Raw genomic sequence first — 27879 nt, 5'->3', positions numbered from 1 at the left:
TAAAAGATACTAGTCATTAATATCTTTCTAAGTTTAAGAAAAAAGAACATTGAGTAGTTAGTAATTTTTTTTCCTAGTATCTTTTTGGTAACACCCTTATTGAGATATAATTCACATACTATACAATTCACCCATTATAGTGTATAATGCAGTGGTTTTTAGTGTGTTCACAGAACCGTGCAACCATCAGCTCAACTGATTTTAGAAGTTTTCATCAGGTTAATAAGAAACCCTGTACTCTTTAGTGATCACTCTCTCCAACTTCCTAATCCTTCCCCACCCCTAAGCAATCACTGATCTACTTTCTATCTCTATATATTTGCTTATTCTGGACATTTCACTTAAATGGAATCAAAGAGTATGTGGTCCTTTGTGACTGTCTTCTCTCACTTAACGTAATGTATTCAAGGTTCATCCATGTTATAGCATATGTCAGGACTTAATTTCTTTTTATTGTCAAACTATTCTATTATATATTCTAATAATATTCTATTATATGTATATACCACATTTAATTTATCCATTCATCTGTTGATAGACATTTGGGTTGTTTTCACTTTTTGGTTATGATAAGTAATGCAGTTATGAACTTCCATTACGAGTTTTTGTATGGACATAACATTTTCATTTCATTTAGGTGATACCTAGGAGTAGAGTGCTAGGTCAGTCATTTAGTCATTTTAAAAAATCTACCTGTTTCAATATTATCAGTGGACTCTCTGCTATGAAAGAGGAGGAGATTAGCTTTCTTCTACCTTCTCCCAATGTTTTCCCCTACTCCCATTTTTTTAAAAGATTATTTATTTATTTATTTGACAGACAGAGATCACAAGAAGGCAGAGAGGCAGGCGGGGGGGGGGGGGAAGCAGGATCCCCGCTGAGCAGAGACCCTGATGCGGGGCTCGATCCCAGGACCCTGAGACCATGACCTGAGCTGAAGGCAGAGGCTTTAACCCACTGAGCAACCGAGGCGCCCCCTCCCATTTTTTATTACTCAAATACTTTTGCTTTGTCAGCACTTGTAACATTTACATCTGTTATGCTAACATAAATCATCTGTTTTATCTATCCGTTTAGTGTTAGTTCATATTTAAAGGGATTGTATGCTTATAACCAGGGCTTGGACCACGGGTTCTCTATGTTTTTGATTTCTTTCCTCTCATTTATTTCTTGGTTGTTTGCATTTTTTCACTGAGAAGTTCCTTCAAGAAGGGCTTGCAAAAGCTGTATTTATTTCACTCGTTCATGTTAAGAATGTCTGCCTAGTGACTTTATACTTGAGTGATATCTTGGCTGGAGAGTGTATTCTTGGGTCACACTTTCTTTCCCTCAGAATGTAGACATTACTCCATTGTCTTCTGCTACCGAATGTGACTGTGATGAAGTGTGAGGCTGGCTAGCCTTTTGTTTTTCTCTCTTGCAGGTAACTCTGTGTGTGTGTGTGTGTTTGCGTGCGCGCACACTTCTCAATGGTGATCATCCTGCATCATTTCCCCCTAATATGTACCCTTGAAGAGTCCTTTCTTCATTGCTGGAAAATTCTTCTGTATCATATCCTCGGAACTTTTTTCTCTTTCATTAGTTAATTTTCCCACCTTAGGAACATTGGATTTCTTGTTTCTTTATCCTCCTTTTCTGTCCTTTCCTTTTACTATCAAATGCAAGAAAAAGGAAAGGTAAAAGCAATGAACTGTGATTAATCCAACCCTTTCTTCTGTGCTGTTACTTTGGTTTTCAAACATTTTCTTTCTTCCCCCTTTCCCCTTTCATTTTGCTGATCTGATATACTTTTAGAATGAATTATCTTGGGGTATCTGGGGGCTCAGTTGGTTAAGCGTCAGACTCTTGGTTTCATCTCAGATCTTGATCTCAGGGTCATGATTTCAGGCTCATAATCCCAGGGTCGAGAGGTCAAGCCCTGCCTTGGGCTTCATGCTCAGTGCAGAATCTGTTCAAGATTCTTTTCCTCCTGGCACGTATTGCATGGAGCACCTTGTGTGGTGCATAAACAATGAATTCTGTTACGCTGAAAAGAAATTTAAAAAAAAAGATTCTTTTCCTTCCTCTCTGATCCTCTCCACCCCATTCACCTTGCTCTCTTGAAGTAAGTAAATAAATAAATAAATATCTTTTAAAAAGAGAATGAATTATCTTGATTAGGTTTCAATTTGTTCTTCGCTCTCGATCTTCCTTTTTCCCTAATTTTGTTGTTTTATCATTTTTCCTGTTTGAGCTCTTTTGCTTTATCAAATCTCTATTCTTATTAAGTTCCTATATAGTATAAAGCACTCACAAAAAAGCTGCTTATTTTCTTAGAGTTATATTATTCTCCAGAATAGTTCTTTGCTTTTATTACGAGTTATTTCTACTTTTCTTTACCCCATGGCATATTTATATATCTGCCAGACCATTTCTTCTCATTTTACTCATGTTTAACCTGGAAAGTTCTGCCTGTATCTTTTATTTGCTCTGATATAGTATGTGAATCCTCCTTGACAGGCTTCTCACCTCAACTTGAGACAATTTATCTCTTCCTTACCCCAACTGTACTTTCAGAATAGAATATTCCTTCTGATATGCTTCTTTTTTGGAACTGAGGGAAGGGCAAAAGGCAGCTTGGGGGTCTTGGGTTTGGGTCTGCTAAAGTTCTCTTAAATGTCCAGGCTCACACAGTCCAGCTCTGGGTGATTCATCTAACTCATACCCATGCTCCCCCGAGATGACATACCTCAGGTGTCGTGTCTGTCTCTGTTGGGATCCTCCAGTGGTACCTGGGGCTATAAATATTGAGAACTTTTATTTTCCTAGACTCATTCCAAGACTGTCTACTCACTCATTTTGTCTGCACATCTCTACATCAGATGGAATTTTGCTGAGCTAAATCTTCTGTTTTCTTAGTCATGACTTTTTGAACTTCATAACTTGAGGCTTTACTTATTTGGTTGCCGCTGGTGAATTTTTTGGCTTTTCATTTGGATTTTTTTCCCTAACTCTCCCTCAGCCAAAGGGAAACGAGTTAATCACATCTTATATGATTGTTGAAAAGCAATATAGAAGTATATAAAACAAGTCCCCAGTAACATCACTGCTTCTGCCCCAGACTGTTGTTGTTAGTAGGCATTACAAGTTTTGGTGTATGGACTACCAGTGTGTCTAAATGTACAAATACTGATTGTATTCTTAAATTTTTATTTTTAATTTTTTTAAAAAGATTTATTTATTTACTTGAGAGAGAGACTGAGAGAGAAAGAGTGAGGGCACAGAGAGAGGCAGAGGGAGAAGCAGACTCCCTGCTGAGCAGGGAGCCTGATATGGGACTCGATCCCAGGACCCTGAAATCACGACCTGAGCTGAAGGCAGACATCCAACTGCCTAGGCCACCCAGGCACCTGGATTCTTAAATTTTTAAACTCCTTTTTTAAAGGATCATACTACATACACATTTATGATAAAAAATGAAAGAGAAAGAATTTTAAAGACTCAATAATATAGATAATCCTCTAGAAAATTGGCAAAATATCTGAACAGACATTTTGCTAAAGGCAATATACAGATGTCAAATAAGCACATAAAAAAGATGCTCAACATCTTTAGTTATTAGAGAAATACAAATTAAAATCATAAGATACTACCGTATAACCATTAGGCTGGCTAAAATTTAAAAACTGACTATACAAATTGTTGGTAGGACGTGTAGAGCAAATGGAATTCTTTTTTTTTAAGATTTTATTTATTTATTTGACAGACAGAGACCACAAGTAGGCAGAGAGGCAGGCAGAGAGAGAGAGAGGGGGAAGCAGGCTCCCCACTGAGCAGAGAGCCCAATGTGGGGCTCGATCCCAGTACCCTGGGATCATGACCCAAGCCTAAAGCAGAGGCTTTAACCCACTGAGCCATCCAGGCGCCCCAGAACTGGAATTCTTATATGTTGCTGGTGAGAATGTGCAATAGCACAGCCCCTTTGAAAACCAGGTTGGCAGTAGTTTAGTTAAATCTGCATTACTTTACCTCTTCAACAAATGGTGTTGGGAAAATTGCACAACCACATGCAGAAAAATGAAACTGGACCATTTCCTTACACCACACATGAAAATAGACTCGAAATGGATGAAGGACCTCAATGTGAGGAAGGAATCCATCAAAATCCTTGAGGAAGGGATGCATGGGTGGCTCAGTTGGTAGGACGACTGCCTTCGGCTCAGGTCATGATCCCGGAGTCCCGGGATGGAGTCCCGCATCGGGCTCCCAGCTCCATGGGGAGTCTGCTTCTGCCTCTGACTTTCTCCTCACTCATGCTCTCTCTCACTGTCTCTCTCTCAAATAAATAAATAAAATAAAAAAAAATCCTTGAGGAAAACACAGGCAGCAACCTCTTCCACCTCATCCGCAGCAACTTCTTCCTAGGAACATCGCCAAAGGCAAGGGAAGCAAGGGCAAAAATGAACTATTGGGACTTCATCAAGATCAAAAGCTTTTGCATAGCAAAGGAAGCAGTTAACAAAACCAAAAGACAACTGACAGAATGGGAGAAGATATTTGCAAATGACATAGCAGATAAAGGGCTAGTATCCAAAATCTATAAAGAGTTTATCAAACTCAACACCCAAAGAACATATAATCCAATCAAGAAATTGGCAGAGGACATGAACAGACATTTCTGCAAAGAAGACATCCAGATGGCCAACAGACACATGAAAAAGTGCTCCACATCACTTGGCATCAGGGAAATGCAAATCAAAACACAATGAGATACCACTTCACGCCAGTCAGAATGGCTAAAATTAACAAGTCAGGAAATAACAGATGCTGGCGAGGATGGGGAGAAAGGGGAACCCTCCTACACTGTTGGTGGGAATGCAAGCTAGTGCAACCACTCTGGAAAACAGCATGGAGGTTCCTCAAAAAGTTGAAAATAGAGCTACCCTACGACCCAGCAATTGCACTACTGGGTATTTACCCTAAAGATACAAACGTAGTGATCCGAAGGGGCACGTGCACCCAAATGTTTATAGCAGCAATGTCCACAATAGCCAAACTATGGAAAGAACCTAGATGTCCATCAACAGATGAATGGATAAAGAAGAGGTGGTATATATATACAATGGAATACTATGCAACCATCAAAAGAAATGAAATCTTGCCATTTGTGATACCCTGGATGGAACTGGAGGGTATTATGCTTAGCGAAATAAGTCAATCGGAGAAAGACAACTATCATATGATCTCCCTGATATGAGGAAGTGGAGATGCAATGTGAGGGGTTTGGGGGGTAGGAAAAGAATAAATGAAACAAGATTGGATAGGGAGGGAGACAAACCATAAGAGACTTAATCTCACAAAGCAAACTGAGGGTTGCCTGGGGGGAGGGGGGAGGGAGAGGGTGATGGGGTTATGGATATGGGGGAGGGTATGTGCTATGGTGAGTGCTGTGAAGTGTGTAAACCTGGCGATTCACAGACCTGTACCCCTGGGGCTAATAATACATTATATGTTTATAAAAAAATTAAAAATGTATATAATATTAAAAAAAAATATGTGTTACTTTGTGATTCAGCCATTCCATTCCTTGGTATTTACTCAAGAGAAGCAAAAGCATATGTCCATGTGATGACTTGTACGTGAACGTTCCTGGCAGCTTTGTTTGCAATAGCCAAAATCTGAAAACAACTTAAACGTCTATTAACAGGTGAAGGGATAAATTGTGGTTGGTTTATACAGTGGAATACTACTCAGCAATGAAAAGGAATAAACTGTTGGTTCAAACAATAACATGGGTGAACCTCAAAATAATCATGCTGAGTGAAAGAAGCCAAACAAAAGAGAGGACATACTATATGATTCTATTTATATAAAATTCCAGAAAACTCAACCCACATTTTAGTGACAGAATGCAGATCAGCACTTTCTGTCTGGGGACAGAGGCAAGGAGAGGGGGAAAGGATATGAAGGAGCAAGAGGAAACCTTTGAGAGTGATAGATGAATTCACTCACTTAATTGCTGTGATGGTTTCACAAGTGTATGTATATGTTAAAACTCACCAAATTGCACACTTAAGTGCTTGCCGTTTACTTATGTCAGTTATAACTCAAGGTGTAAAAGGAACATTGTGGGGCACCTCGGTGGCTCAGTGGGTTAAAGCCTCTGTCTTCGGCTCAGGTCATGGTCTCGGGGTTCTGGGATCAAGCCCTGCATGGGGCTCTCTGCTCGGCGGGGAGCCTGCTTCCTCCTCTCTCTCTCTCTCTCTCTGCCTGCCTCTCTGCCTACTTGTGATCTGTCTGTCAAATAAATAAATAAATCTAAAAAAAAAAGGGACAATTGTAGAAAAATCTAACATTCATATCTTTCCATGTCCACACCAAGTGTCTCTTTCACTCTTTTTGCCATCTTTATGGTGTTTCATTGTGTGTATATACTGCAAGTTTATCCCTTTTTCCCTTTGGATAAGGCTAAAAAACGGCTTTTATTTCCCGAATCCGATTAACACATCTGACATCATTGGTCAGAATGTAATTTCTGAAATCCGCTGCTTCTGGCTATCTATGACCTCTTGTCTCATTGGGCCCAGAAGACTTATTTATCCTAAACATGGAAGCATATTAAGTGGCCATAAATGATCTTTGCCATAAAATTATGGAGACTCAGAGGTAATCAAATTCAGCCCTCTTCCTTTTACAGAAAAGAAAGCCAGATAAGTGATTTACCTGTGATCATACAGATAGTTAGAGCCCAGGACTCCCATCTCTTAGTCTATTTTTTACTGCACAGATGTCAATAATTGCCTTTTTGCCCTACGGTTATTTGTATCAGCTCTGGATTAGTACATATTCATCTTTAGGAAAAAATACAAGCAGAAAACACACTCCATGAGCTATTGTTAAACTGCCTCTCTGGAGGAAGGGTTCTGCATTGGGATCTTTATTCATTGGAGCAAAGGGGGAAAAAAGAACAATTCTAAAGTAAAAACGAAATCAACTTCCCTGCTGTACCTTGGACTATAAAGCTAAAATATTTCTTAAGAAATGACCACCGTTTTACCTCTTGCAGGCCCTAGGATTTCAACCCCTGCTGTCTATTTTCATAAAGCGATTGCAAACATCATGTGATAACTTGGAATCTTTATTCTTTACTGCCTAAGACATTATAGATTCTGGTTATTTTGTTCTTTTTTTTCTGGGTACTTTGTTCTTTGTGTATTAGTTCATGCATTTTTAATTTTTATTTTTTTAAAAAGATTTTATTTATTTATTTAGCAGAGAGAGAAATCACAAGTAGGCAGAGAGGCAAGCCGGGGGGCGGGGAGCAGTCTCCCTGCTGAGCAGAGAGCCGGACACGGGGCTTGATCCCAGGACCCTGAGATCATGACCCGAGCTGAAGGCAGTGGCTTAACCCACTGAGCCACCCAGGCACCCCATAGTTCATGCATTTTTTAAACAAATGTCTATGAATGCCTGCTATTTGTCAGGCACTGTTTTAGGCCATGGGATACACTGGTAAATACAAGGAAGTCCCTTGCTTGAGAAGCTTAGATTTGGGGATGGGGAGACACGACAGTAAGTAGATGAATATATCAAATCAGATGTTGACAAGTGCTATGGAGAAAATGAAGTGGGCTAAAGGGATAGGGAGTGCCAGGAAAACACGTTGTGTACCATGCTGTTCTACTTAGGGAAAAGTCTTAATAATACGGTTATATCTGAGCAAGGACATGCAGCAAACGAGGGAGCAAACCCACTTGCGGGAAAAGCATTGTGGGCTGAGAAAGCAGAAAGTATAAAGAGCCTAAGGTGAGTTTGTATTTGGCGTGTTTGTGTAATCTGGAACCGAGTGAGCAAGGTAGTGAGTGGCAGGAGATGAGGACAGCAAGGATGAGAAGCAGATGGGAAGCATCTGGGGGGATGAAAAAGGCTGAGAAGCAGATCATGTAGGACTTTTTTGGCACTTGTAAGGACTCTGTCTTTCACTCTGAGTGACAAGATATATATATTTTTTTCTATTTTTAAATTGAGGTAAAAATCACATAATGTACCATTCATCATTTTTGCAATTTTAAGGCACACCACTCAGTGGCTTTTAGTACTTTCAGAATGTGGTGCAACCATCGCCATGGTCACTTCAGAACATTCTCATCACTAAAGAAAGAAACCCTGTACCCATTAAGCAGTTGTTCCCCATTTCCTCCAGTCCCCAGTCTGCTTTCTGTCTCTCTGCAGTTTTGCCTACTCTGGGTATTTCATATAAATGGAGTCATATAAAATACATCTTGCTTTTTTCACCTTGTGTAATGTTTTCAAGTTTCACCCATGTTGTAGTGTGGATCAGAACTTTATTTCTTTTTATTGACAGGAATATCTCATTATATGGATATACCATGTTTTGTTTATCCATTCCTCCATTGGTAGACATTTAGACTGTTTCTGCCTGTTGGCTATTGTGAATAATGCTGGTCTAAACATTCAATGCACAAGTTTTTGTGTGAACACATGTTTTCAGTTCTCTTGGGTATATACCTAGAAGTGGAATTGCTGGGTCATATCGTAATTCTATTCTGGATTTATATTTTATTTTAAAAATTCATTTATTTTAAAGATTTTATTAATTAATTATTAATTATTAATTATTATTGTCAGAGAGAGAGCACAAGCAGGGGGGAGTGGCAGGCAGAGGGAGAAGCAGGCTCCTTGAGGAGCCCCTGGATTTATATTTTAAAAGCCCCTGGATTTATATTTTGACTATCCTATCGAGGATAGATTATGTAGGGACAGGGTAAAAGTAGGGAGTTCAGTCAGGAGGCTGTTGTGACCATATCATGACCAGTAGCTAGATGATTGTGGTTTGGACCAAAGTAATGGCAGTGGAGGGACTAAGAACTGGTCAGATTCTAGACATAATTGAAGACAGAGCCAACAGTATTTGCTAATAGATTGGGTTTGTATTGTGAGAGAATGAGGGGAGTTAAGGGAAACTGTTAAGATTTTTGAACAAGAAAAATGAAAGGAGGAAATTGTCATTTGATGAAATTGATGGAAGAACAGGTTTGGGGAGGATTAGGGCCTTAGTCTTACACTTGCTGTGTCTGAAACATCCAAGTAGGGATGTTAAGTAGGCTGCTGGAAATCCAAGCCTGGTGTTTGAATGAGAGATAAATTTAGGAGTTACTGGTTTATAGAGGATATTTAAAGCCATGAAACTAGATGAGATCATTTAGGGATAATTCTAGATAGTGATGGGAAGCGGCCTAAGAAATAAGCCTGGACACAATCCGAAAATTGGAGGTTTAGGAGCTGAAGGACCAGCAAATGAACCTGAGAAGGGGACTGCAACAAGGTCAGAGGACCAGGAGAGTGTTGTGTCCTGGCAGCGAAGTGAAATTAATTGATATTCTTGAGGAAGAATGATTTTTCCCTTTTCCTTACTGCTCTTACAAATTCCTTGAGGCCCAGGAATGGTGTCCTCCTCTTTAGCAATGAGGACTGCTGTTTTGAATGCCCAGGGTCATCCGTAAAGCTGAGAAAGAATGCTGATCTTTTGAATATGGTCTTTGAAACATACTTCTTATTTATGTGTCTACTTTAAGCCCCACTGAGGGGATTCAGTCAACAAATACAGGAGTGCCCACTGTAAGGTGGTTTTTCTTGTAGGCATGGGGAACACAGCAGTGAACAAGATATGTGGTTACCGATCTCAGAGAACTTAGTCTAATGAAGGAGAAAAACAGTAAATAAGTCCTTTGTTTCAATTATTGGGTAAATTAAATAATTTGTTTAAAAGACATAGATAATTACATATGTGATGACTGCTACTAAGAAATCAGGGCCCTTTTGGAGCATATAGGAAGGTAACTAATCCAGACTTGCAGTGGGGACATAGAGACATCTAGAGGAATTAACATAGGAGAGACCTGAAGAAGGAGTTGATTTAGCCAGGTGAGGAAAATGGTCATTGTGAAAAGAACATCCCAGGCAGAGAAAAGAGTAAAAGGGAGAACTTTGGCATATTCAAGGAAACAAAAGAGTTTAATCATTCTGGAAATGTACAAGGAGGGTGGAGATGAGTCTGGAGAAATGAGCAGGGTGCAAAATCCTAAGGGTTGTCTTGCCATGGTGAGGAGTTTGAACTCAATCCCAACAGCAAGGAGGAACTGCTGAACAGTTTTTAAAGTATACTCAGATATTTATCTTAGAAAGATCACTCAGGCTACCAGTGTGAATGGGCTGGAAGGAAGCCCGACTCCCGGCAGGAGAGTCCATTTCCTCTACATGTCAGCTCTTGGTTTTTATTCTAGTGTGCTGTTTGAAGTGCCCAAGCCAAAAAGCGGAAGGAGTGCACTGGAGGCTGAGAATGAGAGTCTGGATAGCTACACAGCTGACTCGGATAGCCTGTCAAGGTGAAATCCCTACGAGTCCCTGTACCTCCACTCATCCCAAGTCTCCATTTTGTTGTCTGGTTCAGGATGCAGGGCTCCTGTAATGTAGCTTCACTGTGGCTGACTTCTGTCCTCAGCAGGTCAAATGAAGTATTTTCTCTGACCTCACCACAAGTCTTGTCAGTAGTACATCCACTGTTGGCTCTGAGCACAGCCTTCTGGGGCACACTAATTTCCACAGGCTGCTGCATCTTGAAGGAGTCTTCTTGGACCAGTAGCAACTGCCCCTGATGTCCCTTAGGAATAGAGGAGTGAGTGTGTTTGTGCAAAGTTGCTTATCTGATTGTCTGCATTCCTTCAAGACAAATCAGATGTGGAGTATTACCTTCTGGATTTGGTTACTACAGTGACCCCAAGCCAGTAGATCTCCTTCCATAGAGCTTCCATAGACTGGGAAGGTAAGGAAGTGATTTTGTTGTAACTTCTCTATCTACCTCCAGGAGAGACTCTCTGGATAAATCTGGACTCTTTCCGGAATGGAAGAAGATGTCTGCCCCTGCATCTCAAGTGGAAAAGGTAAGCTTTAGTTATTGGTCAGTTGGGATCAGTTTCTCTCTCTCTCGTTCTCTCTCTCTCTATTTTCTCGCTTTCTTTCTCCTTTCTCAGGAGCAGTTTACATCAAGAATTCAACAAAACAGATTTCAGTTCAGATTCACTTGGGAGCACTCAAGGTTTTGGTTAAAACATGAGAAAATATGTTTCATATTACTTCCTAGGATTAAATTAAATTCCTAAGGTTAAATTAATCTTTCCTTTAACTTTGTATAGTATAACAAAAATCTGAGCCTTGTTCTTCTTAAGGCTCTTTTCCCTTTCTCCATTCTTCCACCTACCCTACAATCCTTTTCCATTTCCTTGCCCTTATTCCTTCCTAGGAAACTCAGCCTGGGGGTCAAAACATGGTATCTATTGATGAAGGTGAAATGATATTTAAGAAGAACACCAGAAAAATCCTCAGGCCTTCAGGTAGGTTTCCCTTTATGGCCTTTGAGATTGAAGTCCTGTGTACCCTGGATGTGTTCTTGGTATGGAAAAGAGTAGGTCTCTTATGCTTGGGTTTTTGGTCTTCCATTCAGAATATACTAAATCTGTGACTGATCTTCGCCCAGAAGATGTGGGACATGAAAGTGGCTCCTTGGGAGACAGAAGCAAATCTGTCCCAGGCCTCAGTATAGATATGGTAAGTACCCTTGTATTGGTCACTATATGAAATTGTATAAATCTAGAGCTGACCTTAGTACTCAATACTCTTAATCAACCTATTTAATTCTTTACGAAAAGGCAACATGAATCTTGATTCCTCCGAATGCCTAAAGTAAATCTGGTTGCTGAATTCCTTAAAGAAAAAGATTGTCCTCACTTTCTCTTTATCTTCTAATATGTTGCTTGATATATAGTTGGGAGTTCAAATACTTATTTTGATAAAAATGTAAAGGGATGTTTGGATTGGGGCAGTCGAATGGGAAAGAGATATTCTTATCTTGTTCTTTTGAGATTGGAGAAAGACGGTGGGAATATAGTTTTGAAGCCTGAAATGGAAGACCTAAAATAAGGATAATGTGCATGCATGTGCGCATGACACCTCAGAGATGATCAATAATTATGGCTCCCACTCAAGGAAGTTTATTAGTCTTTGAACTTTTTCTGACTTTATTAACTCTGAATCTATATTTACTGTTCCAGGAAGAGGAAGAGGAAGAAGAAGATATTGACCATCTGGTGAAGCTGCATCGTCAGAAGCTGGCCAGAAGCAGCATGCGAAGTGGTTCCTCCATGGTAAGTTCTATTAGTCCTGTGGCTACAGACATGTTGGGGTACCAGGAATGAAGGAAGTATCTGTCTAGAGCAGAGTCAGGACCTGGGGAAATCATCCTAGTCTCTCTTTCCAGGTGAGTGAGATGCATTTGTCTATTCATATCCTCAGTTTAGACCGTAGTTACGTAGGGCACAGCTAGGTGACTTTCCTCCACCTCTGCCCTGGAAATAGTCAGGTAATTAGGCAATTTGGGCTAGAGATGTTCTTGATCGGAGCTTTGTGAACAGTAAACCATGACTTCCCTAAAAAGATAAGAGGACTGAAGTGAGCAAGGTAATATTTCTTCATCAGAGTCTACTCCAAATCTCACATTTATGAGCATTGTAACGAGAGGGGCCCTGGCAGGGTTAATTTGCATCACGGTATGATTGAAGAGCAGCAATATCAATCAGAATCATGAAGTTAAAGGCACATTTAAGAATTAGGGCCTAGTTCTGTCAGAACTATGAAGATTGGTGTTTAGGGGACAGACAGAGAGTTAGGAGCTAAGGTGATTGGGGTTTGCTCCTACTCCCACACAGGAATAGAATGGCAGGCTTACAGAGCTGATTCCTACCTGAGAGGAAGAAGTCTTTTCACCTCTGGTGGGATTTCCCTCCCAAATCTGACACAATCACTTTTTTCTATAGATCTTAATAGGGCTAAGGCAGGTAAAAGAAACACACAGACACATACAGAGAAACACACACACAGTGGAATATTACTCAGCCATCAAAAAATGAAATTTTGCCTTTTGTGACAACATGGATGGAGCTAGAGTATATTATGCCAAGTGAAATTAAGTAGCTCACAGAAAGACAAATACCATATGATCTCACTCAGATGTGGAATTTAAGAAACAAAACAGATGAACATATGGCAAGAGGGAAAAGGAAAAAAAAGGAGAGAGGGAAACAAGCCATAAGGGACTCTTAAGGATAGAAAACAAACTGAGGGTAGGTGGAGGGAGGTGGGTGGTGGATGGGCTAGATAGTTGATGGGTATTACAGAGGGCACTTGTTGTGATGAGCACTGGGTATTATACATATGTGAGGAATCACTGAATTCTACTCCAGAAACCAATATTGCATTGTATGTTCACTAAAATTTAAATAAAAAAGAAACCCACATATAATTAAGGTACTTTGTTTTAATAAGTAACTGGCCCCTGCTAGTCAACGTGTTAGCATATATAACATGACCAGAAGAATAGTTTCATCTTACCCATACTCCTTGTCTACCTTCTGGGACAGGTGAAAACTAAAAATAAAATTTGTAAAAAGAGGGGAAGAAGAGAAGCTAAGAGCTCAGGTGAGCCATACACTGATTATTAAGCTTAGCAGTTGCTGACGTGCTATGCACTGTCTCATCCTCTGGGGCTTCTGAAGATTTTGTTTTGTTCAGGGACTATGGCTTTGTTGTAAGGGAAAAATGTGAGCAATGTGGGAAGAGCGATTATTTGCCAGATGTCTGTGGACACTTTATCTGCAGAGTACAATTGGCAGCATGACGAGTATCTATAGTGAAGCTGGCGACTTCGGCAACATCTTTGTGACGGGCAAGATTGCCTTTTCCCTGAAGTATGAGCAGCAAACACAGACTCTGGTCATCCATGTGAAGGAGTGCCACCAGCTGGCCTATGCAGATGAAACTAAGAAGCGCTCTAACCCGTGAGTGCTTCTGGAACCTGACTGATTCTCTGAGACGAGAGCTTGGACCATGGCATCTGTGTGGGCACTCTTGAACTGAGGTTATCACTTCCTGGGCAGACGAGGAGGTGTATTTGAGAGTGGCATGGAGAGATGTGGGAAAGGGACAAGGGCTGGGAACATGCTAGAAGGACATGTCTAAGAGGGCTTGCTGTGACATTTTCATTTCATGATGGCACCTGTATATGGAGAGCAGAGAAGAATGGGCTTGAGAAAAAACAACAAATGACTCCACACTGTCCTTGATTTCTAGATATGTGAAGACTTATCTTCTGCCTGACAAGTCCCGCCAAGGAAAAAGAAAAACCAGCATCAAGAGGGACACCATCAATCCACTGTATGATGAGACCCTCAGAGTATGTATCTAGATCCCGAGAGTAGAACACATTCTGTCTTGTGTGCTGAGCCATAGCGATTCCTCTGCTGCAGGGCAAGACTGGGTGATACGGTTTTCTGTGGCCACGTGTGTGTCTGAAGATAGGCCATGGGCATCTGTTCACACACTGACCCCTCAGAGAAGAGAACAAAAGTGTTCTAACTTTCTTGCATTGTTGTGAAATTGGAGAGTCATGAGACCACAAATCTCATTTTACTTTATTTTATTTAATTTTATTTATTTTTTTATCTTATTTATTTATTTATTTTTAATTTAATTTTATTTATTTTATTTATTTGAGAAAGAAAGAGAGAGAGAGAGAGAGAGCTCATGAGTGGGGGGATGGGGCAGAGGGAGAAGCAGGCTCTCCGCTAAGCAGGGAGGCCCGGATGCAGGGGTTTGATCCCAGGACCCTGGGATCATGACCTGAGCGAAGGCAGATGTTTAACTGATGGAGCCACCCAGCTGCCACCACAAATCTCCTTTTAAAAAGTCATTTGGGATCAGAAGTTTCTGTGGCAGTCTGTTTTGAAGATTCTGTTGTTCTTGCACCCAGTCAAGGAAAAATTTAGTTTCCAGGTCCTACCATAGGATGTGGAAGATTTTTGTGAAATGGGGGGTAAGTGAAGGCTTTGACTGAGGAAACTCAAAGCACTTAGGGACCAAAGTAATTTGGCATTCAGGATTACGGAATTTGGATATGGTTGCTCAGATTTTGGAATAATCTTTTCTGAGGAATTACCATGAACTAATCATCTTGGACTTCTTTCTTTCACAGTACGAGATCCCAGAATCTCTTCTGGCCCAGAGGACTTTGCAGTTCTCAGTTTGGCATCATGGTCGTTTTGGCAGAAACACTTTCCTTGGAGAGGCAGAGGTCCAGATGGATTCTTGGAAACTTGACAAGAAGCTGGATCATTGCCTCCCTTTACACGGAAAGGTAGTCTTCTTTAACAACTCCTTACACAGGTTGAATCTGAGGTAGCACAGTCTGCAGGGACCTCTGCTGCTAGCTGTTGGTAGCGTCTTTGAATGAATTTGACCGTAACTTCAGAGGCACTTGCATGTTGAAGGTGTTATCTCCGTGTAGGCCAGGCAAAGGATGAAGCTATGGTTTTCCTTTGAAAAGTCTTTCATATGTGTTTCAAGCTTTGCCTCATAACATTCCAGAGGCTGGGCATATCCTAACATCCTAACTTGCACCTCTTCTCCAAGCTAACCTTCTGGGTGTCTCCTAATCACTTCTTTTCCAAGCTCCTCTTTTCACTTAAGAAGTGGAAAGTAAAACAATTCAGGGAGTCCTAATTGTGCTCTTTGTCACTCAAGCCAGGGAAAATTTTACTTTGGTGATGGCACCTCAGGCAGGATTGTAGCAGTGTCCAAAACAGTGCCTGGGATCTGAGTGCAGGCCAGGATTTGCCAACTAGGTAAGTCACCCCTATTATAAAATAACTTAGGTAAATCACTTAACTTCTGTGAATCTCAGTTTATTCATCTACAAAATGGAGATCATAATAATATTCCTCTTTTGCAGGCTTGTCCACAAAGGGCCAAGCAATGCCTGGTACCTAATGGGCATTCAGTAGGTTATTGTCGTTCTGGTTAAGATGAAATTTCTAAAACAGAGTTAGGATTTCTTGATGATCTGGACTGTTCAATGGCAAGGTTCCTTGGTAAACTTTTTTTTTCACTAACATTTTCCTTTTTAATTGTTATTTTCAATTAGCCAACATATAGCACATTGTTAGTTTTTGATGCATACACTAGCATTTTCAATGCTAAAAATAGGACATGGTGCATAGACTATTTTTGAAAGGAAATATAGGAAACTAGTAGCAGTGGCTGCCTCTGGGAAGAGAGACTGAGGTGAGAAAGCGATTTAGTTTTCTCTGTATGCCCTTTTAGAACGTTTGAACTTTTTACCATGTCTATATATATTGCTTATTTTAAAAATTAAGAATAAGAGGATTTGTGTGCATGTGGTTGGAAATTGCAATGACATAGAAGTATATAAAAAGAAAAGTACATTCCATTCCCTAGAAAAAAGCACTATTATCAACTACTTGGATATCTTTATAGAGATTTTATATTGAGCAGCATGAATATGCATGGAGGGATTTTATTTTTTCCTTTCTGTACAGCTAGGCTTGTATGAACGTCATCATGTACATATATCTTGATTTTTTTCATTTGACAATTCATTATTTATCATGGACATCTTTCTCTGCCATCACTTACATATCTGTCTCATTTTCATTGCTGTATAGTGTTCTTTCATGTGCCCATATTATAAATTGTTGGCTTTTTTGCTGTTAAAACTATGCTGTACTATATCTTCACATTCTTATGTGAATGTAATGTAGGAGAAATTTCTGGTGGTAGAATTGCTGAGTCAGTCATGCAATATTTTGATAGCTACTTCCTTCCATAAAAAATATTAACGATGTTAAATCTGCCCCTTTAAATACTAATAAAGACAGGAAAGCAATTATCACCAATCTATAGCATATTACTGGAAATGTAGAATCTCTCTCCTTTTAAAAAACATTTTATTTATTTGAGAAGGAGAGAAAGAGAGAAAAAGAGAGCGAGTGTGCATGTGAACACAAGCTGGGGGAGGGGCAGAAGGAGAGAGAGAAGCAGACTCCTCAATGGGCATGGAGCCTGATGAGGCTTGATCCCAGGACCCCAGGATTATGACCTGAGTGGAGGATAGATACTTAACTTACTGAACCATCCAGGCACCCCAGAGATGTAGAATTTCTTAAGCATCTGGCACGTGAGTCATTCTCTCAAAGGCTTATGGTTGATATAATGATACTGGAAATGTCACCCTAAACTGTTATGAACTACTGCCAATAAAAGTGTCTTACATCAAAAGAAAAAAAAACTGCATTAAGATGGAGATATTTTCTCTTTGCAATTATTTTGAGCTAGAATAGAAATATGCTACTGAAAAAATACACCAGTTTTTAGCAAAGGCTAAACCCCAGTTTTAAGAGTCTACTGAAGTTCACAATCTGGAAATGAATAAGTTGTGTAGACATTTATAAACAATAAAAAGTCCACTCTGGCATTACATATCTATTTTTAACTTAAAACACTGCATTTATTGCCTCTGATCTATCACCCCCACCCCACCCAGCAATCCATTTGCTACCATTCAGCTCCTGTTCTCTTCCTGGAATCCACCTTCCTATTCATTTGTATCTCTCCCATACACTAAACTGTGAATCTGGGTATGTGGTACATTCTTCCAAGCCAGTGGGAATTATGCCTTCCCAGCATTGGTATACTCCATGGTGAGGACCTAGGTGAGAGGAGCCCCAGTGAACACAGGCAGGTGAAAGGGCAAGTCTGGTCTGTACCAGCTCATGATCTGGATACCAAAGCATAAAGAACAAAATCATGCCCAGAGAGCCAATAGAGTAAAGCAGTTCTGGTACCAGCAGCCAAAGACAATAGGCCACTTGCTGCTCATTCCAGACATTCATTCATTCATTCTTATACTAATTCAGTAAATATTTGTGGAGTACCTACTATGTGCCAGGTACTTGGCTAAGTGTCAGGCCTACTAGGCCGAGCAAAACTAGGGTGATTCCTGTCCTCCAGCCATTTAGGTTCTAGTGGTAGAGACAGCCATTCCTCAAAAGTAATGTACAGATAAAATTAGAAATTGTGGCATGCTCAAATCTTAGCAACAGATTCTACCTAGCCTTCAAATCTCTGCAAACTCTCTCTTTTTTTAAAATTAATTAATTAATTTATTTGTAAGACGGAGATCACAAGTAGGCAGAGAGGCAGGCAGAGAGAGAGGGGGAAGCAGGCTCCCCGCTGAGCAGAGAGCCTGATGTGGGGTTTGATCCCAGGATCCTGGGATCATGACCTGAGCCAAAGGCAGAAGCTTAACCCACCGAGCCACCCAGGCGCCCCTGCAAACTCTCTTTAAAAAAAATACTTTTTATCTTGGAAAGTCATACAAACAATACATACCATTCTCTTGAAAAAGACTGTGTATATATATGTACACACACACACACACACACACACACACACAGGCAAAAGTGAAAGCCCCCTTTCCTTCCTTTCCTTTCCCAATCCACTCCTCTCTGGAGAATAAACAAGTGTTAAGTTTGTATGTATCCTTCAGGGTTTTTCTTTTTCTTTTTTTTGGTAAGGAGAAAAAGATACAGATTTATCCTATGCAGTGTAGTATAGTGGTTAAAAGCATAGACTGTGGAACTAGTCTGTCTGAATCTGAATCCTGCCTCTGCCATTTGCTAACTGTGTGAACTTGTGTAAGTTACTTGACCTCTCTGTTCCATAATCTGTAACATGGGGCTAATAGTACCTATAGTGTCATACCTATGTGTAATCTTGAGGATGACACAAAATGATATACTTAAAGTACTTATAACATAGTAAGTACTATGTAAGTGATGATTATCATTATTTATATACATACATAATCACATGTACAAACATGAACATATGTCAATATAAGCAGGATACTTTTTCTGCATTTTGCTTTGTTGACTTACTAGTATGGCTTGGGTATCTTTCTCAGCACGTATGGATTCCCTGGGTTCTTTTTGATGATTGCATGCTGTAATCCAGATGCCATCTGCGGGCATTAAAATCGCTCGCTTAACCTTTCCTATATTGATCAACATTTAGGTTGTTTCCACTTTTTGGCTTTTACTAACAGTGTTGGTAGCAAGATTCCTCATCATGGTATCCGTCATCTGTGAGTCTGTGTGGCAACTTCACTGGAAGACCTTTGAGGGCATTTGGAATCTAGTCAGTGTATCCCCGAAGTAGCAAAACAGTGGGCATTGCAGAAGAACTTCACTGGTTTTTCTCCAGCTCCTTCTGAAGGAACTGCCTTAGAATCCTGTGGCTGCCATGGCCTAGGCACCTTGGGTTGTATCCATAAGGAGGATTCTCTCATGTCATGAAGCTGTTCTAGGGGTCAATTTTCGAGTCTCCTCAGTGAGAGGTCCCAAGAACTCCTGAGAAGCCCTGCTTGACCTGTCGGGTTTCCCTGTGTTTCAGATCAGTGCTGAGTCCCCGACTGGCTTGCCATCACACAAAGGCGAGTTGGTGGTTTCATTGAAATACATCCCAGCCTCCAAACTCCCTGTTGGAGGTGACCGGAAAAAGAGTGAGTTTTTTTGGGGGGGGGGTTGGGAGGTATGCTGGATGTACAGGGCATCTGTGAGATAGTGCAGCTGGTGGCCAGCTCTGTTGCTGAGACAAGATTGAGAGCTTCTTGGATCATCTCCTAGGGAAGATTTCTTTACTAAGAAAGACTTTTCTGCATCATTTTCAACCAGAAGGGAATATCTTAGGGTTGGCACTCATTTTTTTTTAGGCCATTAAACTGACTTGGTATCAGTCCAGGTATAGCAAGCTTTTAAGAGGGCAGATTAGAACAGAAACTTTGGGGGTGAGAAGGGGTGGTTGCATGGGGTGGTGAAATGTGAGGGACAGGAAGTTAAAGGTCAAGACAGAGTAAATGAACACACTGGGCACTGTGCTAGTGACTAGGGACATGTAGATGAATAAGATATGTTTACCCTCCCTAGAGAATCTTAGTGTAGTGAGGATGACAGTCATATGTTGAAAGAGCACAGATACAGGAGTGATGAATTCTCTCTGGTTACATTTGGGGAGAACTTGAAAGAGGAAGTAAGGACGAAACTGGACTTCAGAGGATGGGGTGAGAAGAGCAGTTCCAGAAGAGATAGCAAGAGGAAAGGTTTTAAAAAGGCATGGTAAACGTGGGGTTGGATGTAAAGTGTGAAGTAGTGAACTCCTTTTTTTGGTGGTGCTGGGGGTATGGTTTGTATATGTGGGAGTGGAGCTGCAGTTACCTGACTGAAAAGGGCTTTGAACATAACAGTAAGGAGTTGAGTTTGATCCATTGGTGCAGTGGGAAGCCAAAGTTCTTGGAAAAACTGTTGCAGAGTCTAATCCATAGGATACGGGGTTCAACAAGATCCCCAAGAAGGGTGTGTGGGATGGCTAGAGAAGAGAAGCAAGGATGGGACCGTAGGAAAGAGCAACACTTTAAAGGATGAAGAGAGGACAGAAAGCTAATGAGGTAGAGGGTTATTTTAGGAAAGAGCTTGCAGAAGAAAAGAGCAGAGGTTGTCAATACTGTTGAAATACAACTGTTTGTCAGGCTGGTGAGGACCGGGAAGACAGGCCTCATCAGTGTTAGGTTGTCTTTTCAGTGGGTTAGTGGGAGCAGAAGCCAGATTTCACCAGAAACTAGGCTGAGTGAATGAAGCAAAGAATTAGAAGTCGTGAGTGGGAACTCTTTTTTTTTTTTTTTTTTAAGGGTAATTGATGGTGAAAGAGAGGTAGGGGTAAAGGGAGATTTTCCTTTTAAAGGATTTTTTTCTTCTTTTAAGAGATTTATTTATTTGAGACGGGGGGGAGGAGCATAAGCGAGGGGGAGGGGCAGAAGGAGACAGAGAAGCAGACTCCCCGATAAGCAGAGAGTCCAATGTGGGGCTCAATCTCAGGACCCCAGGAACATGACCTAAGCCAAAGGCAGACACTTAACCGACTGAGCCACCCAGGTGACACTTTTTAAAGGATTTTCAAAAGAAGAGGTGAGATTACTGTATATTTTAGACTGAGGCGACAGGACTAGTAGAGGAAGAGATATTAAAAATGGGAGGTGGGTTCTCCCTCTGCCTCTCCAGCCTCCATGGCTTTTGCTCTCTCTCACTCATACATACTCTCTCTCTCAAATAAATGAATAAAATCTTTTAAAAAGCAGAGGGGGAGGGGCTGCGCTCCTGGGTGGCTCAGTGGGTTAAGCATCTGCCTTTGGCTCAGGTCATGGTACCAGGGGCCTGGGAGGAAACCCTTTATCCAGCTCCCTGCTCAGCAGGGAGTCTGCTTCTCCCTCTGCCTCTCCTCCCTGGCTTGTGCTATCTCTCTCTGTCTCTCTCAAATAAATAAATAAAATCTTAAAAAAAATGGAAGGCGGGGGTTGAAATTGATGATGCCTGATGCGTCCTGTGAAGTGGGCATGGGATCAAAAACACACATAGGGGATTTTAAGTCATTCAACAAATATCAGGCAACTTCACTTCTCTAAGCCTCCACTTTCCCATCTATAAATTAGGAATAAGAGTAGATAAACTGTCTACTGTTGCTTTGACAATTAAATGCTTAATGTAGAATCGGGCACATAGCCAGTTTTCTAAAAAGCATTTATTGCTACTGTCATCCTTACTAGTTAAGTCAGGCACTCTGTTAGGTCCTGAGAGTGGAAGTCAGATGTGGTCCAGTTGTCATGGAGCTTGCTGCCTTCAGGAGCCAGGGATGGAAGGTGCTCTGTAGGCAAAGGTCAAGAGAAATCTGAAGCGGGGAGGGGATCAACTTGTTATGGCTGACCTCCCTTGCAGGTAAAGGTGGGGAAGGGGGAGAGCTCCAGGTGTGGATCAAAGAAGCCAAGAACCTGACGGCTGCCAAATCAGGAGAGACTTCAGACAGCTTTGTCAAAGGGTGAGTCCCTAGGCCAGCACCAAACTAACCAGTTCTGGGACAAGGAAACTAAGAGAGGAGCCCAAATTAACCTTTCTCTGTGGATATTATCCTTGTATATCCCACCACCTCCAGCAGCCAACTCTGTTCCTGAAAACAGGTAATGGGACAACCTCTACAACCACCTTTGTCCTGGTCTGAGCTCAGTTTGGACTGTGCTATAGTGTGGATTCCCAGAGAGGAGGGTTGGTAGACAGACAGGCTGGACTTTTCCTTTGTTACAGACTTCGGCTTTATTATAATGAATCCTGAATCAAAAGCTATATCCCCTGACTGTTAGGATTTAGGAACTCAGCCTGTCCTCCCCACAATACTGAAGAAACACCAGCTCCCCCAGCCCCAATGATAGATCATCCCGCCAACTTAAGTTCTCTAGCAAATTATGGTTGGCTAGGCCTATAATTAATGACTGTTGGTTTTCTTGAAAGAGGACCTTGTCCAGGAGGAATGGAATCAAATATTTAAAACCCATGTTTGGTTGAGTATAGATAAGAGTTTATTAATGACACTGTATTAATTTTCTCTCCAGGTTAAAGAAATTGAATCAGGTGAATGATCCAGTGGGGGTAGTGGGAAGCCTGCTTCGGGATATCTGGAGGAGGGAGTGTGTGCTAGCATCCGCCTGACGACCTCCCTCCCTGGGCTAGGTCTGCACCAGGGGAAAGGGGAATTTAGACAGGTATTTGCCAGCTTTGAGTAGGTTGTTGATTACTCCCTGCCCTCTGCCAGATACCTCCTTCCCATGAGGAACAAGGCCAGTAAGCGTAAAACTCCCGTGATGAAGAAGACCCTGAATCCCCACTACAACCACACATTTGTCTACAATGGTATAAGGCTGGAAGATCTGCAACACATGTGCCTGGAACTGACTGTGTGGGACCGGGAACCTCTGGCCAGCAATGACTTCCTGGGTGGGGTCAGGCTGGGTGTTGGCACTGGTGAGAGCCTGTCCCCAGTCTTGACTATTTTAAAGGCCTCTTGCACATTTTTCAGTCATCATATACCCGTAGCCCTTCCTTTGGAGCCTCTCTATAGCAAAAGTAGTCTCCTTTTCTTTCAGTTAACATCTGGTCACAATTGACTGAATGCCTACTATGTGCAGGCCTCAGGGGAAGGCTGAGCTCATGCACTGTTAATGGGTACACATGAATGGGACCCTGATTGCCACGGATGCCGCCATCTTACCACCAAAAAAATCTAAAAACCTACCTGCATCTGTACGGATAATTTCCATCTTCTATCCTGTTGTAACAAAAGAGGGGCCTTTCTAGCAAAGTCCATGCTCTTTCCAAACATTCTGGATCATACCCTAACCTTCTTAACCTCAAGCTTTTGGAATCTTCTCTCTCTTCTGTGTGATCACTTTCATTCCCTCTACCTCCCTATTGGAGGAGAAAACTGATACGCTCTGATATTGCCAATCTTTAAGAAACAGAAATTAATCTTTTCTTGACCCTACATTCCCCCTTTTAATTTCTTTAAAGGAATTGTCTCTACTTCCTCGCATCTCTTTTAGTCCTCAGTCCACTGTGATCTGGCTTCTGTCTCACCACTCCACTGAGCAGTTGCTCATAATAAACTTTTGTTTTCATCTTACTAGAATTTTCATGTGATTTAGCCTAGCTGATCCCTCCCTTTTTCTTGAAATACTTAGCTCCTACTGATTCTGCATTTGCTTTGGAGCCTTCTCATTCTCTACCGAAACTCTAAATACTGGTGTTTTTCAGGGCTGAGTCTTGAATACTTTTTCCTCTCTGCAGTCTCTTCATGCCTACAGCCTTAAATACTATTTGTATATTAAGAAGTCATATAAAGCACTTAACCCGAAGTGTCTAGAATGAGGTTTTCACAAATGCAAGCAAGTTCATATCAGTCCCCCACTTAAAACCCTTCGGTGGCTCACTCCTGTGCTTAGAAGACAATCCCAAGTTCTTGCCATTCTGATAGGCCCCTCCAGATTCTGGACCCTTTGTTCCTTTATAATCTATCCTTATATCACTTTTCCGCTAGCTCTCTGTGCTCCAAACACAATGACTCTTTCTGCTCTCCAAACATAGCAAGCTCATTCCAACTTCAGAACCTTTGCAATTATTGTTAACCTCTCTCTGGCTCCTTCCCATCCTTCGGTGTTCTACTCAGATGTCTCCTTAGAGAGGCGCCCAAACCATTCCAGCTAAAGGAGGCCCTAATCTAGGCACCACTGACCACCCTCTTTAGTTACTTCATGACACTTATCTCACTATCTGAAGTATTCTTGACTTTCTTGTAAATGTTGTGTTTCCTCTATTCAAATGTAAGCTGCCTATAAGGCAGGACATTTTTTTTTTTTTTTTTTTGCTTTGTTCACCACTGTATCTCCGAAGCCTCAAAGAGTACCTGGTACACGGTAGGTACTCAATAATTGTTTGTTGAAAAAAATGAATGTACAAGACAGTAGTAATGAGGCCACATCTGATCTGAACCTCAGGCCTGGAGTCTATAGCTAGAGAAAAAAAGGTGTTTAGCTGCTGCTTCTCCCTCCCCTCACCACCCCCACCTTCTTTTTTTTTTTTTTTTTTTTTTTTTTAATTTCCAGTCGAGTTGGCAGTGATAGAAAGGTAGTAGCTCTGGCATGAGGTGTTAGACATAAGAGCTCTGTCATGGCCTCAGAAGGAGAGGTCTGAAGCCACTGTGTGCTCTTTGGAGTCTCATTTCTTCAATCTGAAGTCTCCTGATCGAGTCTCGGGAGCACAGAGACAGCCTTGCCAAGTCACTAGGGAGCAGTTCCCGGACGGCCATCCCCATCCACCCATCTCCCTAATATGCTGTCTTTTGTGGGATGGCTACCCTTGCCATGTAACCCCTCTTTCCTGGGGGGGGGGTGGCTGAGGCATGGGTTCCCTGTTCAGCTGCTGCTCTGGTATTTCTCCTCAGGGATCAGTAATGGGGAAGTGGTGGACTGGATGGACTCGACTGGGGAAGAAGTGAGCCTGTGGCAGAAGATGCGACAGTACCCAGGGTCGTGGGCAGAAGGGACTCTGCAGTTGCGTTCCTCGATGGCCAAACAGAAGCTGGGCCTATGAGTCCCCGTCCTTCTCTGCAGGTCCAGCCCTGTCCTGGGCAAGTCAGAGGACATGAAGAAACCAAGAGCAAAGATTTATAATGTTGTGTGTGTGTGTGTGTATGTTTGTGTGTTATGTATGTGTGTGTGTATAAACACGTATTTCTACAATTCTCATTATGCTAGAGAGACTCTTTCCCTTTTCTGAAGTAGGCTCAAGAGTAAGGGTCTGTTCCAAATGTTTTTATTTGTGCTTCATCTAGTATATTTCCAGAGTCCATGCGTATATCCTTATGATATTTAATTAACTTAAAATCTTTTAAAACAAGGTTTTTAAAAATAATCTCCTGTCTTGCAACGCTTTTCCTCCTTCCCCAGGAAGCTCTGGCTACCTTTGGCATTCATACAGGTCTGTGTTGGAAGGTGTGCCTGGTCTGAGGCCAAGGCTCTGGGAAGCAGGGTTGGGTTACTAAAGGCAGGAGAAGATGGGAGAGAGGTGAGCAGGTCTGCCCCCTTCCTTCCTAATTTCTGTTTTTAACTCCATTTTTACCTTGATAAATTTCTGGAACTTGGCTTTTAACTCTTCTTGTTCTTAAGCAGTTTTTGTAGTGCTCGGGTCTCATGCTTTCCTTTGAAATGCTAAGAAAATTCCCAAGTTCCTTCCAGCTCCAGACACCTTCACTAGACCTTTAGAGAACCCTTAAAATGGAGCTGCTTTAGGAAAAAAAAAACACTTTAGTTAGGTAGTGACTGAGTCATGGACATGCCCCAAATGGCTTCTCGGTGGTCTCATAGGACCCGACTGGCTGAGAGTGAAATGTCTCCCAGCCCGTACTGCATTTTTGCATTTTATACAGATACAGCTGTTGTTGGAGAGCTCCTCATTTCGTTAATAAAAGACATCTTCACCTTCATGTGCCACATCTTTCTGAGCGCTTGTGTCTGCGGTGTGGTACCACACAGAATATGGTCTAAGTACCATCATGCCAGCCAGAATAGCCAAGTACTGTCTAAACTGGCCCAGTGTTGGGGCGCCTGGGTGGCTCAGTTGGTTAAGCATCTGCCTTCGGCTCAGGTCATGATCTGGGGTTCCTGGAATTGAGCCCCACATTGGCCTCCCTGCTCAGCGAGGAGCCTCTCTCTCCCTCTACCCCTACCCCCTGCTTGTGCTCTCTCTCTCACACTCCATCTCAAATAAATAAAATTAAAAAAAAAAAGTAAACTGGCTCAGTGTTTCTCCAGACTGGGCACTGTTAGTACTCTAAGAATGTGTTCAGAGAACCTCCTAGTTATTCTGACTTCCTTCTTGAAGTGACTTCAGTTTCTATTTTTCCTATTGTTTCCTAAACGTGACCTAGATGTAATGTGGATGTGATGCGTTGGGACCTTTCTAAGAAGGGTCTAGTGACCTGAGGTTCTTTTCTGAAACTCACTGTACCAAATAGACCTTTTTATCCTTGCAAGTGTATCTACACAAAGTTGTTTGTGAAAGGAGTCTATACCAGAGAAAATATCCCTTTTGGCAGAGTCTGCTGATTTCTCCTAGAAGGGCCTTTAGATCAAGGGCATCTGCTGTGGTTTCTACTATATAGGTGAGCCAGATGGAGGAGTGTTTTATAAAAGGTTTGTTTGGTGTGGCTTGATGCTATAATGGAAAGCATAATTTGGAATCCTGGCCTGTAACTCGCTCCTTTGTTCTCCACGCCCTGAAATGTATGTGTGCTTCAATAAAGCTTTCTCACTTGTCCAGTGTTTGCATTTGTTAGTTCAACTGAGGCTTTTCTCTCTGATGTCCTCACTTACTGCAGTTGCTGTTCAGTGGCTTGATGGGGAAGAACCAAAGAGACAAATACCTTCCCTAAGCATACACTGTACTGATTGGAAGAAAATTTCCCTTTCCCTGTGTTGTTGCCTGATACCTCTGCTGAGTTCTGACCTGTTGACCTTTGTGTTTGGTATCTATGGAGAGACCTGAGAAACCATCTTAAAATTGGCACCACTTTTCTTTCTCTCTTAAGTACCAGAGGAACTCCTTCTCAAGCTTTGTAGCCCCCTACCACTGGAAGGAGAAAGTTATGCACAGGGGAAGGAAGATGTTCTCTGCTGTGTTTCTTTCTGGATCCTTCGATATCTCTAGGGGGTAGGGCCTTTTCCTTTCACCTCTTCTACCATTATTTAGTTTTGGGAAATAAATAACACAGATGCTAAGCAACCCATCTCAGAAATAAGGTCCTGGGTTTCTATGGAGAGCCCAAGTGATTCTTGACCTCTTGTGCAAAAAGACATCAATATATATTGAAGGTCTTTTGTGTACAAAGCTTTATGCTAGACACGTTATATGTCATTTCCTTAATTTCTCCAAGCACCTTATGAAGTAGGAAAATTTCCCTTTTTACAGAAGAGGAAAGTCAAGTCCACTATTGTACAACAGAGTTGGCCTTTGAATCAAGGTCTGATTTCACTGTATCATGCTACTTCCTGCAAGGACGTTATATGTGTTATGGGTGAAGAGTCAAAGGAAGCGATGACTCTGTTTTTCTAAAATATCTCAAAGAAATAAGTTTAGTCTACAAGGTAAGATAATCAGGATGCTTTGGATGTTACCTAACCAGCTGACGGACTCAATGGCTTGTGCACATTAGTGTGTGTGTGTGTGTGTGTGTATGAGATATATGGGGAGATGGAGATGGGGGTAGTTGGGAGGCAGAGAGAGAAAAAGAGATTGTACAAGGTTGTGGTGAGGCGAGCCCCCTTGTCTGGCTGTGAACTTGATTCTGTTGCCACCCCCTCCCCCTACTTTAGAGGCTGGGATTTTCTGAATCATAAGGCAAAAGAGGTTACAGTGAGGCTTAACCTAAAGAAAGCAATATTGACTTGCCTGTCTGACTACTCAATAAAAAGAAAAGCTTCTCAGTTTTTTGAAGCTAGAGGAACATTTCTATCAGGCCCAGGTGGAAACTCTGTTCAAG

At 41.6% G+C, this 27879-nt stretch overlaps 1 protein-coding gene across 6 annotated transcripts in view; it reads left to right on the top strand.

The window, feature by feature from the left end:
- The window catches only part of SYTL4 (synaptotagmin like 4), a 66168-nt gene extending 39516 nt beyond the window's left edge, over positions 1 to 26652 (top strand). For all 6 annotated transcript variants that reach the window (XM_045996245.1, XM_045996239.1, XM_045996243.1 and 3 more), the window contains 12 exons: positions 10284 to 10385; positions 10865 to 10940; positions 11300 to 11390; positions 11501 to 11604; positions 12108 to 12200; positions 13711 to 13889; positions 14182 to 14284; positions 15083 to 15244; positions 19360 to 19468; positions 21732 to 21831; positions 22600 to 22808; positions 24784 to 26652. In XM_045996245.1, coding sequence (XP_045852201.1) covers positions 10284 to 10385; positions 10865 to 10940; positions 11300 to 11390; positions 11501 to 11604; positions 12108 to 12200; positions 13711 to 13889; positions 14182 to 14284; positions 15083 to 15244; positions 19360 to 19468; positions 21732 to 21831; positions 22600 to 22808; positions 24784 to 24932 — 1477 coding nt within the window. In that variant the 3' untranslated portion in view covers positions 24933 to 26652. The remainder of the gene's footprint in view (positions 1 to 10283; positions 10386 to 10864; positions 10941 to 11299; positions 11391 to 11500; positions 11605 to 12107; positions 12201 to 13710; positions 13890 to 14181; positions 14285 to 15082; positions 15245 to 19359; positions 19469 to 21731; positions 21832 to 22599; positions 22809 to 24783) is intronic.
- The last annotated feature ends 1227 nt before the right edge of the window (positions 26653 to 27879 follow it).

Source organism: Meles meles, chromosome X (genome assembly GCF_922984935.1).
Source record: "Meles meles chromosome X, mMelMel3.1 paternal haplotype, whole genome shotgun sequence".
NCBI lineage: Eukaryota > Metazoa > Chordata > Mammalia > Carnivora > Mustelidae > Meles > Meles meles.
Note: the sequence above shows the minus strand (reverse complement) of the source record. Positions and strands in the feature narration are given on the sequence as shown.